The 12,940-nt window shown below is 28.9% G+C and overlaps 3 protein-coding genes across 6 annotated transcripts; 1 reads left to right on the top strand and 2 right to left on the bottom strand.

The window, feature by feature from the left end:
* Positions 1-3,688: 3,688 nt before the first annotated feature.
* On the bottom strand, positions 3,689-6,455 carry LOC105196748. Of its 2 annotated transcripts, none has more exons than XM_011162834.2 (6): positions 6,157-6,455; positions 5,538-5,812; positions 5,152-5,326; positions 4,609-5,076; positions 3,941-4,040; positions 3,689-3,831 (listed from the first exon to the last, which is right to left on the bottom strand). In XM_011162834.2, the coding sequence occupies exons 2-5, from the start codon at positions 5,785-5,787 to the stop codon at positions 3,962-3,964; spliced, it is 972 nt and encodes a 323-aa protein (XP_011161136.1). In that variant the 5' UTR covers positions 5,788-5,812; positions 6,157-6,455; the 3' UTR covers positions 3,689-3,831; positions 3,941-3,961. The 2 variants fall into 2 exon arrangements, with proteins under 2 accessions (XP_011161136.1, XP_011161138.1); XM_011162836.2 differs by having other exon boundaries at positions 4,609-5,055.
* A 638-nt stretch (positions 6,456-7,093) lies between these two features.
* On the top strand, positions 7,094-10,718 carry LOC105196750 (enoyl-[acyl-carrier-protein] reductase, mitochondrial). Of its 2 annotated transcripts, XM_011162838.3 has the most exons (5): positions 7,094-7,422; positions 8,483-8,719; positions 8,796-9,017; positions 9,476-9,706; positions 9,779-10,718. In XM_011162838.3, the coding sequence occupies exons 1-5, from the start codon at positions 7,237-7,239 to the stop codon at positions 10,007-10,009; spliced, it is 1,107 nt and encodes a 368-aa protein (XP_011161140.1). In that variant the 5' UTR covers positions 7,094-7,236; the 3' UTR covers positions 10,010-10,718. The 2 variants fall into 2 exon arrangements, with proteins under 2 accessions (XP_011161140.1, XP_039302172.1); XM_039446238.1 differs by having other exon boundaries at positions 9,476-10,718.
* Positions 10,634-12,470, bottom strand: LOC105196749 (protein OSCP1). Of its 2 annotated transcripts, none has more exons than XM_011162837.3 (4): positions 12,237-12,470; positions 11,531-11,850; positions 11,179-11,456; positions 10,634-11,113 (listed from the first exon to the last, which is right to left on the bottom strand). In XM_011162837.3, exons 1-4 carry the CDS (start codon positions 12,346-12,348, stop codon positions 10,750-10,752), a joined length of 1,074 nt encoding a protein of 357 aa, XP_011161139.2. In that variant the 5' UTR covers positions 12,349-12,470; the 3' UTR covers positions 10,634-10,749. The 2 variants fall into 2 exon arrangements, with proteins under 2 accessions (XP_011161139.2, XP_039302173.1); XM_039446239.1 differs by having other exon boundaries at positions 11,531-11,861; positions 12,237-12,391.
* Between the last annotated feature and the right edge of the window lie 470 nt (positions 12,471-12,940).

The raw sequence follows: 12,940 nt of genomic DNA, 5'->3' as shown, positions 1-12,940 counted from the left end.
TAATCGAGGAGAAAGAGCAGAAAGAGCCTGGAAGAGCAGTGGAAGTGTCATCAAGTACTCCAATAAATAAAGAATTTTTAGAATCAGAGCCTTCCTCACCAAAAAATTCATCCAGTTTGTTAGACCTGCATACTTTATTGCATGGAAAGCACTTTCACAAGTTTACACCAAAAATGTGGAAGTTGTACAAGTTGTCATGTATATTAAGAAAGAAGCAAGAAGCTGTTCTAAAGAGGCAATTATCATTTCGCGAACGCATAAGGCAAGCCAAACAATACAGCAAGAATGAAAAGCTAGAAAAGTTACTGTCTTCACTAACTCCTGTCCAACAAACATTTCTTCAAATGCAGATAGCAACAAAACATTCCTTCAAGGTACATAATTGAGATATTTTTCAGTAGAAAGTATAAACTTGCGATGGATTAATAAATATATAGTTTACTTATTAATTACATTTGCAATAATTATGGTCTGTTCAATTAAATCATTACTAAATTATAAATATATCTTTCAAATTACCTATTCCTATTGATATTTCTTACTGGTGATACTATCAGACATTTTTTATACTTCATTTAGGAACTTAAATTATTAGTGAATTTTTCTTATGTACATTCTAATACCATAATATACTTTTTAAAGAATTCATTCCAATTATACAAAATATTTCTGATGGCTAATTAATAGTTAATATTCATAGTCAATTCTTATATTTAAGACTGTTCTAAGATTGTTTTAAAATGTCATCAACCAATCACAGATCCATATTAGCACCATAAGACTTGAGACAATCTTGATGAGACTGGCTAATATTCACATTAATGGAGCTTCTTTCTTTTTGATTTATATATAAGTGTATGTATATTTATATAGCTTGAAGCATTTATTATAGAGTTCATAAACTAATTCACATTTGAATAATTAGAGTATCAATTTTTTTAATTTTAATAGTCTCTGCTTTTCTGGGATACTACCTTGGGATATTACCTTGGTCAAATATTGAAGAGTTATTACAGTTATTACAAACTTAGTTTCTATTCCATATATTGGAATTATAACACTTATATAAATTACATAAAAAATTAATCTAATTTTGTCTACAGGATAGATATTTCACGCTAGATGAAAAGATTGCAGCTTTATCTATCATGAAGCAATCCAGCAAATGTTACCAATACCTGACACAAGTTTTCAATCTGCCCAGCATACAAACATTACGGTCTATACTTCAGAAAATTAATATCCATCCAGGTCCAATTAATTTTATAAATCAACGTCTGAAGAAGCAAGTGGGATTAATGAAGGAGAGAGATAAAGTATGTCTTTTAATGTGGGACGAGATGTTATTGCAACCTCACGTGGATTATGATGAGAAAAAGAAACATATTCTCGGTTTTGAAGATTTTGGTGTCAAGAGGAGAGCACGGTTCACTGATCATGCATTAATTTTTATGGTGCGTGGCATACAAAGTGGATGGAAGTTTCCACTAGCGTATTACTTTTGCGACGGTGCGACGAAAACCGATCAACTTGTCGAGTGGATCAAAGATATTTCCAAAATTATAATCAATAGTGGATTAAAACTAGTCGCCTTTATATGCAACGATGGAAAAAGGAATATCACAGCTATAAATAAAATGAAGCTAGAATCGGCAAGGCTGAAATCGAAACGAGGACAACTGTATTGTAAGTGCGCTTTCAATCAAATAATTATTGCTTTAAAGATTATAACTATTTACATTTATTATATAATTACTGTTTTATTAAATACAATTTGAATGATTAAATTACATATATAGTTACTATATTTTTATTTATTACTCTATTTTATTAAATTTTTTTATTATTTATTTGAATAATTTGTTAAATACAAGTTATTAAATATTTCTTATTTCGCTAGATGGTTATATAACGATAAAAAAGCAAGATATAATCCCATTATACGACCCACCACATCTCATCAAAGGCATACGCAACAACTTATTAAATAACGATCTTGAGTTTGATCGTGAGGAAGGAGAAGAACGAAAATTTGCGTCGTGGGAAATCATCGAACAAGCGTATCACATGGACTTAACTCATAGCATGTATCGATTAATGCCGAAAATTACTGCGGAGCACATAATAAAAAGTAAAATAAAGAGAAAAAGAGTAAAAAACGCGGCGCAGGTTTTAAGTATGACGATGGGCGGATTCATACACCATCACACCAAACTGGAAGGTATATATTTATGCAAATTTAATATAATTAAAAAATATAATTTAATATTAAAACTGAAGTTCAATGTAATTATGTACCTAATCATATGATCAAGAATTATTTTTTTTAATGTTCTTTTGTAGGACACGTGAATACATTTTATGGACCACTAAAAATGCCGGAAAAGAAAGGACGAGATACAGCGGAAATAATACTTTTTTTTGATCGACTGTTCGATTCTGTAAATGGACACACGTTAAAGCCGGAGAAATCGTTAAGAGTTGCTATTTCACATAATAGCCCGCATTTTCCATTCTGGGAGAGGGCAATAAAGAGGTTACAGAGAATGCGATTTGTTGATCGAACAAACAAGAATCAATTGAGAGATTCGAATATTTTGAAAAATTGGATCTCTACTATAAGAGGATTACGCAAATTGTGGGTGATATTGAAAACGTACGAATTTAAATGTTTGAAGCCTCGAATTTTGAACCAGGATTGCCTTCGACATTTTTTTGGGCAGATCAGATCTTTTGGAATAAGGAATACCAATCCCACATGTGCGGAATTCGAGAGTTCCTTCAAAACATTATTAATCAATAATTTGACGTCACCTCGTGTCGTGGAGAATAATAGCGAAAATAAAATAGATGGATCGTTGTTGTTTACGTTAAAAGAATTTATCTGTAATGTAGAAACTAGACGCAACGACAGTTCAATGTCAGATTTGGAAAGGCCTTTGGAAGTAACACATGATTATCTGAACATTTGCAACTTTATTGCAGCAAAAATCCTAAATAATTCACATATCAAAGATTGTGACACGTGTAAGAATCTCCTGATGGATGTTACAAAATCCGAATTAGCTAATAACAACTTGATACAGACATTTAAGAACGCTGATGATCTATTAACGCCAAAAATGAGCAACGTCTGTTATGTACATCATACAGCATTAATGTTAGAAACTGAGTTGTATATGCATATGGATTTACATTGGTTAAATTGTCCACAGCATAATGTTCAGCTCAAGAGGTTATTAGTATCATATGTAGTTACATTTTATATTTATAAGTGGTGTAATACTATAAACGACATTCTAACGCAGAAAGAGCATGACGATTTGTCTTGAAATAGATAGCGAAACGTGCCTGTGTAAAGCGTAATAAAATCAAAGTATGAATTTTAATATAATAAAAGTTCTTGTGTCTTATGTTTCATATTTTTCATTACATTGTTTATAAAATATGATACGTTTTGTAAACAAATCTGTTTCAAATTTAAATTGAAAAAAATCGCGCATCGTTTTTTTTTTATTTCCAATTTTAAAATTTCATAGAAACTGCATTGACTTCAAAACATCAGAAGAGAGATGGAATGGATTCTGTTCTTATAATGCTATTGTTTCACAAATTCTGCAGATGAAATAAAATGGCAATATGATTTTGTATAAAAAAAGATTTATATGGAGAATAAATATATAATCTATTTATATAATAAAAATGTTACATTTATTACAAATTAAATGCGTCCATTTGCATTAATTTATGTTTACAATTTTTTAGGAAATATATGGTAGTTTCAAAAGAATCTCTTGTATACACAAATATATCGTCTAATTTTTTCAAAACCTAAAATTTTTAAATCTTTAGTGAAAATATGCTAATGTTTAATCTTGTAAATAAGCATGTATTTATTATTTACAATAATTTTGATTTATTAAAACATTTCTTCACTTACCTATCATTTTTTAAAACAGAATTATTGATGTATGGCGGCCAAATGGTGAAATAATTGTTTCATCAGCATTTCACATGTGCAACGTTTTAAAAAGGTACATCTGCATAAAAGAAAAATAATGAAATATTTTTGAATAATATTTTGCTTAATAGTAGAGAATGAAACATAAGCGTTTATGTCTGTTGTAGTCGTAAACAGTAAGACGTAAGATAAAAAAGAGAAAAACATATATGTAAACATTTTTTACAATTTACATTTTTTTGCCTTGTTTTACGTCTACGACTATGATAGATGTAAGTGCTTATGTCTCGTTTTCGATCATTAGCCTTAATTATATTAAAAGAGTGCTATTAGTGTTACAGAATATTGCAACAGACAGTTTTATAAGTATTTAATTTTAAATTTTACAAAAAATACATAAACATTTACTGGAAACGTACTTTCAAATATATTAAAAATACATTTAATAGTTTAGTGATACTAAAAAATTATACAACTATAAACAAAGTGATTTTTTGAACAGTTGTTTTGTGTAATTAAAAATAAAATTCTGAAATTATTTTTATAATTATTTTTCTAATAATAATTAAAATTATTTTTTTAAATACACGATTAATTAAATAAAAACTAAAAAAAATATTATAAATTAAAAAATACAATATTATTACGTTTTGGGTAGTGGTGCAGTAAGGGCGTCAATTATCATTTTCTTTCTTGTTGATTTTTCAGGTTCTGGAATATTTTCTAAATGTACGCGAATATAATTAGCAAATGATTGATCAATTGTTCTTGTGTTACTTGTAGAATTTTCTTTCGTGCTTTCGAGAGAATTCGCATTTGCATTACTGACAGTTGTATCATCCATATCTTCAATACTTATTGATTCATCATTTCTATGTCTTTTAAACTTTGAAGTGTTTATTTCCTTGTTATGTCTATTAAGATCTTGTTCATTATTTTCCATATTTTCTTGAGATGTATTTTGACATGTACTATGTCTTTTCCGAGATATTTTAACAATATTTTGTGAACACTCCGATTCATCAGATTCATTATTACTATTCTTTTCATGTGTTACTGTTGTATCTCTTATGGATTGAAGTGTGCTCTTTGTTCTTTGAAAATAGGAAAAAGTTCTAAAGAGTAATAGAATTTCTTAGGAATTCACCACTTTTAGAGAACAATTATTTTACAATGTAATTCCTTCTTACCTTCTTCTTTTAATAAAACGATCAAGGAAAGATAGTTGACTACGCAATGCAAATGTTTTACGTTTTGAAGCATTTCCATTTTGGTAAGCATCCTTCATATTTCTTTTTTCACGAGTATACTGATCTCTCAGAGAAGTGCATCTTGTTTGACAATATTCAGGTGTATAGTACTTACCTATGAAAAAACATTACAATAAATATCAATTTAGTTATTCACAGGATCTAAATATATATAATATGGAATGCTTTCCAATTTATGTTTAATATGTATAGTACATCATTTATCGTAGTTATTCACCAAACATTAAATGATGTATTATGCGCATCATTGATGCAACAAAATATATTATGGGTATATTATTTTATTTTGATGAAAGTATAGTAACCTAGTTTTTTCAGTTGCATGATATGAGAAATTTCAATCCAAGCATTTTCTTTTTTCTGTTTATTTTTAAAATCTTGATGACTGTTATCGTATAAAAATTTTCGTTCCTTGTATAATTCTATGAGAACATCATCACCCTCTTTTTCTTCAATAGTAACAGTTTCAGGTGAATATTCCATAGTTTTAATATATACGATTGGATTAATTGTGTCATATTCATCAGTTAAATTTGTATAATGATGATCTCCCATTTTCTGTAATTCACTTTTAATATCGCTGAAAACATATAAAAAAAATATTTTTTATTAAATAACTGTTACAGTAATTAAAAAAGACATTTTGTTTATTTATCCACAGAAAAACATTTAGCATATTGTCAAAAATGTTTAATCTTATTATTACGTAACAAAATTAAAAATAAATTTAAATAGCTACTATTAATATATAAAATTATACAAAATCATATAAAAAAGTAAAAATTTGCATCTATAAAGACTCAATATACAAAAGATTTAATATATAAGTAAGGTTATGTTTTCTAATCATTTCTAGACTATTTTGTTACACATTCATTCAAGGTATAAAAATATTTGAAATAATTATATAATATAATATCTCACCATTAACGATGTGGAAGTTTAACAAAAACAACTACTGTAATTATACAAGAGTTTGACGCAATAAATTGCTACGACATACGTTTATGTCGATTTTTGTGCGTTGACTTACGACTACGACTTTGGTTCTTGCACACAGCCTCAGGGGAAACTTGATACGCAGCAGAAAGCAAGGAAAGCCAATCAATTTATTACTTTCCGTAAGAGCAAATTAACAATTGGTTATCGCGCTGCTTTTTGCCGTGCAACAAGCGTTTTCTCATCTTGTGTAAAAGCATCCGTCTATGGGTGTAGTAAGTCTTAAGTCGTAAGAAATTAATTAACTATAGTCGAATGTGATCTAGGAAAATAATCGATTGACTATTTATTAAATATTATTTATTATAAACATATATGAATCTTTATTCATAAAAAATGCATATACATTTCTTGCCATAAATAAAAATTTGTCTACGTCTATAATAATTTTAAATTAATTTATAGCGTTTTTGATTGTAGTGGGTTTGAACAATCTAACCCGGGAATGGTAATTTGAAAATTTGTAGCCAAGACTATTTCTTTCATTTTTGTTATTGTTCATATTACCTTGTAATATTATATGTTATATAAAATTTTCACGAATTAATAAAATGAAACAAACTTTAAACATTAATTAAAGAATATCTAACATTAAAAATAACCATTCGATAATTGGAACAAAATATACAATATTTATTGCATTTAAATATGAGATAATTTTTGTTTTACATTTTTTGTGCATATAAATATTTAATAAATAAATAAATACTTGATTACATTCGATTTTGAGTTACATTTTAACTGCAATATTTTGCGAATAAAATCCAATTCTAAAAATTTAAAAAAATGCTTGCGATAAATCGCAAAATTGCACGTCTCGCAATATATCGCAATTTTGAAAATCGTATATACATATCGAGGCACGTGATTGGGAGGGAATTATCAGTCGATATAACTTGATATGCAACCTCATGCACCTCATGTAACCTGTACAAGTTTTATACTCGAAATTTTCTCCCAACGAATGTTCGTCAAACGTTAAAGTCGTGGCGCGTTAAAACAACTATGTTTGCAAACCAATTGACTTCGTCAATCTCGCGATCAGTTAGGAGTAATTTGATGAGCATTCGGCAAATGAGTGCTGCAGTTAATGCCGGTTACGTGAAATCTCTATTCTACAAGGAGTACGGCGATCCCGTCGAGGTTCTTCAAGTAACAACGCAAACAATAGAACGGCCAGCGGACGATCAAGTAATTATTATATTGCGATTAAAGGATGATGGATAAAACGAGCTGATTTTTGTTTTCGGAGAGTAAGTAAAAACGGTGTTTTTTTTTTGTAATTTTTAAACTTGAAACTGACTCTGATTTTCAAAAAAAACTTTTTAATTTGTATTAAAAACATACTAAAGTAAGGGATTAAAAACAACATATCAAGCTAGTTAAACTAGTATTGTAAATAGCGTTAATTATTATTGAACTTTATGTACATATTAAATATTTCCTGACCAATCTGGATCGTTTATTTGAGACCCAGACAATTTTCCCATTTTGATGATTCTGTTTTAAATATGGACATGTACAAAATTAGTAAATGTTTTGGGTCATGCAATTACATGATCGCATTCCTACATGTTAAAAGAGTATACTAGGATTTTTTCAGATTTATTAGAACCTAATAATTCTTTAAAAAATTAACTGTTTACCAGTAATTCAATTGATTTGATTAAGTAATGAAAAATTAGAGAGTTAATTCATGTTTTTCTACTAATAAAAATGATATGATAATGCCTTTATATTCTTCTTTACTAGATTATGTTATGCTTGATTAAAAAACATAAAAAATAAAATAAATATCTAAATACAAAAGTATTATTAAAATGGAAACTATTTTAAATCTTATAGCACTTGGAAGCATTGTTATTCATTACATTTCTCAGGAATTTTCTTTTAGAATGTTTTATATTCTATTGTAGCATTTTACTATTGAAAATTGTAAAATATATTTAAAAAAATATTTTGAACTACTGAGATTTGCTTTGGTCAAATAAGATTGTCTTTACTTATAATTTGTATTGTTCACATATGTGATTTTTACTTAATATTGTTTATTATATTTTATTATAGTTTTATATTTTTATTAACATGTTCTCATAACAGTTTTTTTTTTATTTTTGAAGATCAGAATCAGATTTAGCAGTTCAAAAATTAAAAAAGAAAAACATACCGGGTTTACTTGCTATTCCAAAATAGATCTCTTTGCATTTATTTATAAGCTATTATATAATTCAATTATCTCTTTAAAATGTAGGTATCAGTAAAGTGGCTATTATCTCCAGTGAATCCTGCTGATATAAATACAATACAAGGAAAATATCCCAGCAGGCCTCCTCTGCCAGCGGTAGCAGGAAATGAAGGGGTTGGAGAAATAGTAGATGTTGGTTCTAATGTTCAAAACTTGCGTATTGGAGATAGGGTTGTGCCAAATGGCCCTAATTTTGGAATCTGGAGGACACAAGCTAATTATAATTTTAAGGATGTTATGAAAGTATGTGCATTATTGCATTATCTTGTAATAATAATGTTTGCTGCATGTATCATTTCTTAATCTGGTTTTATTGCAGATACCGAGTGATGTCGATCTAGTTGTAGCCAGTATGATGAATGTAAATCCATGTACAGCATACAGAATGCTCAAGGACTTTGTTCCATTAAAGCCTGGAGATACTGTGATACAAAATGGTGGCAATTCCGCAGTTGGTCAATTGGTTATTCAGTTATGTAGAGTATGGAATTATAAGTCTATCAGTGTCGTTAGAGATAGGCCAAACATACAGGAATTAAAGGTGTAGTATCAACTGTATTCAAATGTTTTATTTTTTATTTTTATCAGATTTGGGAAGTAACACATACTAGTAATATTGTTACCTGTAATAGGTATCATTATTCTTTTTTGATAACAAGTATTACTTTATTCTGTCTGTAACTGTAATATTGTTACATTCTTATATTAATGGTAACAAATTTTATTATCCTTATTTATTTACAAGTATATTATATATGTATATGGACTAAAACCACTACAGATTTATATCAAACTGATCAAATAGTGTCATAGATAATTAAATGTCATTTTTAAAAAAAGATGTAAAAAAGGTCAAGATTTTATAAAAAAATAATGAAAAAAAAAAACAAATTGTTTTCTGAGTAACGGTAATGGTAAAGCATTACTTTTGTAACATTTTCAGCTTTGATTTTTATATATTATAATTACAATGTGTATATAATTTTATGAATTATTTAGGATCAATTGGTAAGCTTAGGGGCAAATGAAGTGCTAACTGAAAAGGAGGTTCGAAATACACAATTGTTTAAGGATAAAAAATTACCTGCACCAAAATTAGCTCTTAATTGCATTGGTGGAGAGAGTGCGACCGACATAACAAGACATCTTGCTCATAGTGGTATTATGGTGACTTATGGTGGCATGTCCAGAGAACCATTAACTGTACCAGTGTCCGCACTTATCTTTAAAGTAAATACCAGTACTACATTTATAATTAACAACTACAATAGGTCAAGTCTAATTTGTGCGATATATTTTCAGAATATATCGTTCAAAGGATTTTGGATGACAGCCTGGACAAAAGCAAATATGGAATCCCAGGAGAGAGTGGACATGTTTAAGAATTTAGCAGATTTCTTCAGGGATAAGAAATTGCAACCTCCACCACATAAATTAGTGCCTTTTTGTGAATATCAAGAAGCTATTGCTAAGGCGCTCAATTTTAATGGTCGAACGGGTGTGAAGTATATTTTAGATTTAACGAAATCTTAAAATGTGCATAGAATTTGTTTTCTACTGTCTTGTAACTTTTGTAACAGTGCATTTAAAGTTACCATCTTAGGATTCTATATGTGCATATCCATCTACTTACAATTATTTGAATTTGTAAATTTTTGAATTTACTAACAATTGGCTATTAATTAACAATGAACTAATAGATTAAAAGCATTTATTTAATACTATATATTAAGAATTATATTTAAAAAAAAAAAACGTTTTTGAATCACTTGTTAATGTTGAATCTGTATTTAAGTTACATATTAATTTTATAATAGCAAATTTATTAAAAATTATAATTTTAAAAAAGTTTTTGTTTTATAATTTTCTAAATAAAAGTCTATCATTGTTTTTAAAAACTATTATTAAAAACAATTGCAATATTTTATATAAATATTTTATTTGTATGAAATAATAACGATAATTATCAATTTAAATAATATGTATATATTCACAATTTGGTATACTTAATGCTGTTCGACCTACGATCAATTTGATTTACAACCGAAATCTCGGAACATAGTCCCGTTTGTAAGTAGATGGATACTTATATTTTTCTTTTGCTTTGAATAAGATTGAAGTAAAGTAAAAAATATGTTTTGTAAAATAGGAAAATAATTTTTCACATGGAAATGTATGTATTTCTAGTAGAAAGATATCGGTGTATATAAATATGCAAGAAAATATAGGAAAAATAATTGCATTACGCTATATATTTCATCTTAAGTTAAAATCTATTCGATCTCGTCGAGTAGGTCGAGCAAATCCATATTGCGTTTCAAATCTTGTTCGTCTTCAAAAAAATCCGCATACGCAGTATCAAGTTTAGCTTTATAGTCTTCATTCAATTTCGGTTTTCCGCTTCCCACGTTACTTCGTTTGTTGTTTCCTTCAGCATCAATTTCCCTATTTGAATTATTTACATTCTCCTCGTCCATGTTTGACAATAAGTTAAGTGTGAACGGTCTTTCATAATTAGCTTCCTCAGTCCCAAGCTGAACAGCCAGCATACCTAATTCTGCTTTCGCGCCGCAATCCCTTAAGAACTGTTGACTGTCTCGCCTTGCATTTTCTGTTAAGCCATACGTTGGCAAATATCTACATAAAAAAATAAATAATTATTTTTTATGTAATGATGGACAATTACGTATTTTTTGTCTTACATATTTTTGCCCAATAACGTTTTTCTGTCACCAAAGGTATCAAAGGATCCTCCACAGCATGTTTCAGGACTCACATCTTTAATCCTCATAGTGGCTAGAGTGTTCTTGTGTTCACTATATTTCTCATCATATTTCTGAGGTATTATATTGAAGCTGGCGTCATCGTTTTGCAGACCGCGTCGCAAGAGAATCGAGACTCGCACGTTGTATGGCTCTAATTCCTTCAGGCAACACTGCCGCACATTCCAGACCTCGTCGAAGGTCAGGCAACCGTAAAACTGTGCTTTGGAAAATGGATAAAAATTTTGTTGGATTGAATATTGCTAAATTGATTATACTGAATTATACTCACGTTAACAACCATCTGATGTACCATGCTGACGCACTTTTGCGCGTTTACATCGCTGACCATGTCGCGCATTGCGTCTATGTGATTCAAAGTAATGAGAATGATTTCTCTAGGTCCAGTAGCTACTTTCAATTGATACTTCACCATCATGATCATCAGGTCGAACAGTTTGTCCATACTGCTTTTGTCTAGTTTCATAATGGATGAAAGAACAACGCTCTCCAAAGTAACACGTAATTGTGATATTTCTATCATCGGTGACTCTTCGAAAATTGGCGATAGTATCTTGGGATTGAGTAAGGTAGTTGTTACCTCGTCCAATACTGTAATTAAACTGTATTAAATTAGTTTTGATAAAACATTAGCTTAAATATCCACAAGTTTTTATTTTTTTAAGTATTATATATTTTAGTTGACAGTATGAAAAGAACATCTATTTTAATTTCAAGATTTTTTTGTCAAATAAGATATTTTATTTAATATAATGGTACATAATTCTAGCGAAATCTTAAATATTGCAGAACTTTTGTTTTTGAGGTATTTAAAAATTATAAAAAATGAGATGCTATTATTATGTAAAAGATTATTATGCAATTGTTATAAGAGATTGTCAGTGTAATTATGAATTATATTTGTAAAAAAATATTAACATAAAACATTTACGAAGTATTTTCGAAACATTTGAAAGTACTTTCAAGTGTGATTTCACCTTGTATTGTTTTATCGACGTCGATTTTTTGTGCCTTCAGTCTCTGCCGCAAAACATACAACATTTCGCCACCCATATTTAAATACAGGATGGGTGTCGAATGCAAAGACATTTTTGTAAAAGCGATCTTTGTTCGACAATTAGGTATTGTCAATGAGACATCAGATAAAATGTATCGGACAAGTACGCCTTACTAAAGCGAGGGAGTCGATGCGTCGTCTTGACGACGTAAGTGTACATAATGTCAGCTACAGCTGACTATAAATTATAGGAACATTATTTATATTGACATATTGAAGAGAAATAATAACGCTGTCTTTGAAGATACTGTGCTTAGAAATTTTCTATATAAATCGAAAAATTGTTTTCAAAAAATTCAGCGTTCTGATATAAATTTTAGTAGCCCCTTTCGAAGAGTTCTAACGATGACTATCTTTAATAACTGTTGCGCTGAAATTGAAAACAAAAAAGTTTTCACTTGAAAATTCTGCGTTATTTCGAAATTTTTTTATATTCATAAAATTTGAAAATCCGGCAATCTTAAGAATTATGGTTTTCTTTTGAGGAGTATATTTTCTTACATTTAGTTTTTTTTAAGGGTATATCTGATTATTAATATTACGATACATACAGTGGATACATATGGAAGTTACCGATTAAGCGAGGTTCGAAGCTAAATGGGGTTTGAGTCTTGGCGAAAATTA

The sequence above is a fragment of the Solenopsis invicta genome, chromosome 2 (assembly GCF_016802725.1).
Source record: "Solenopsis invicta isolate M01_SB chromosome 2, UNIL_Sinv_3.0, whole genome shotgun sequence".
Classification (NCBI taxonomy): Eukaryota; Metazoa; Arthropoda; class Insecta; order Hymenoptera; family Formicidae; genus Solenopsis; species Solenopsis invicta.
This window is presented reverse-complemented; position numbering and strand designations above follow the sequence as displayed.